General features: G+C 49.1%; 2 protein-coding genes across 3 annotated transcripts in view; both read left to right on the forward strand.

Moving 5' to 3' along the window:
- The window catches only part of Tymp (thymidine phosphorylase), a 3672-nt gene extending 3427 nt beyond the window's left edge, over positions 1-245 (forward strand). The window contains exon 8 of the mRNA XM_019208940.2: positions 120-245. Coding sequence (XP_019064485.1) covers positions 120-245 — 126 coding nt within the window. The remainder of the gene's footprint in view (positions 1-119) is intronic.
- Positions 1-854, forward strand: part of LOC104869156 (protein SCO2 homolog, mitochondrial) — a 2361-nt gene continuing 1507 nt past the window's right edge. Inside the window, exon 1 of one of the 2 annotated variants that reach the window (XM_010634243.3) lies at positions 1-60. The gene's annotated coding sequence lies outside the window, so the exon portion shown is untranslated. The remainder of the gene's footprint in view (positions 61-854) is intronic. The other variant, XM_010634242.3, reaches the window with a different exon arrangement.

Below are 854 nucleotides of genomic sequence, written 5' to 3' on the forward strand. Positions count from 1 at the left end.
CCGAGCTGGTCCTGCCACCGCCCGCCTCGCAGCCCTGAAGCCTCGCAGCCGGGTAGGCCGGTGGGTTTGAGGGCTGGGCTGGTCCAGGGCACGTGATCTCTGCGGTTACCGTTGCGCAGGCTCATCGCCGTGGGCGCATGCGCTGTGGCGGCGAGCGTGGCCGTGGGCTTCTGCACCAGGTACGGGTGTCTGGGCCGGGGAAGCGACCCACACGGCCTCGCGGTTGGTGTAGCGCCTGCTTCTAGACCCGCGTTTCTGCTGAGAGCCGCGCTTGGAAGTACTCGGGCCCAATACTTCTATCTAGAGGACTATTGCCATTTTTATCTTCAGTGAAATTGTTCCCAAGAAGGGCAGGATTAACAATTTTTTTCTAACAGATTGATTTGGTGTAGTGTGTTCTTAAATTATCAAAAATACTCTGGTAGCTTGGGGATTTTGAATTGATGAATATTCACGATGTGTAGAAAAGCATGACACACACTGTACAAACTCAATCACAAAATGGTATGTCGTATGTGTGTACACGCAGGACCTAGAAACACATGCAGCTAAGCTGCTTATGACTGTTCTGTGCTTCTTGTGTTGTTTCCTGTAATATATGCAATAACTTTTAAAAAATAAAAATCATTTTTAAAACAGAACGAAACAAAAAATATTCTGGCCGTTGGCCTGGGTCCTTTGTAGAAGAAATGTACCTAGGGGGAGGTGGGTGTGAGCTGAAGCGATCCCTGGAGAGCCGGAAAGTACTTAGGGAGAGGTTCTCTTTAGAGTTACAAACCACTCACTCCCACTTTCAGGAAATGGATTTATCGAAAATATGTACATGGCTTGGGATCCTGCCAAGGTGTATGTTG

Source organism: Fukomys damarensis, unplaced genomic scaffold (assembly GCF_012274545.1).
Source record: "Fukomys damarensis isolate Sample0158 unplaced genomic scaffold, DMR_v1.0_HiC HiC_scaffold_19, whole genome shotgun sequence".
NCBI lineage: Eukaryota > Metazoa > Chordata > Mammalia > Rodentia > Bathyergidae > Fukomys > Fukomys damarensis.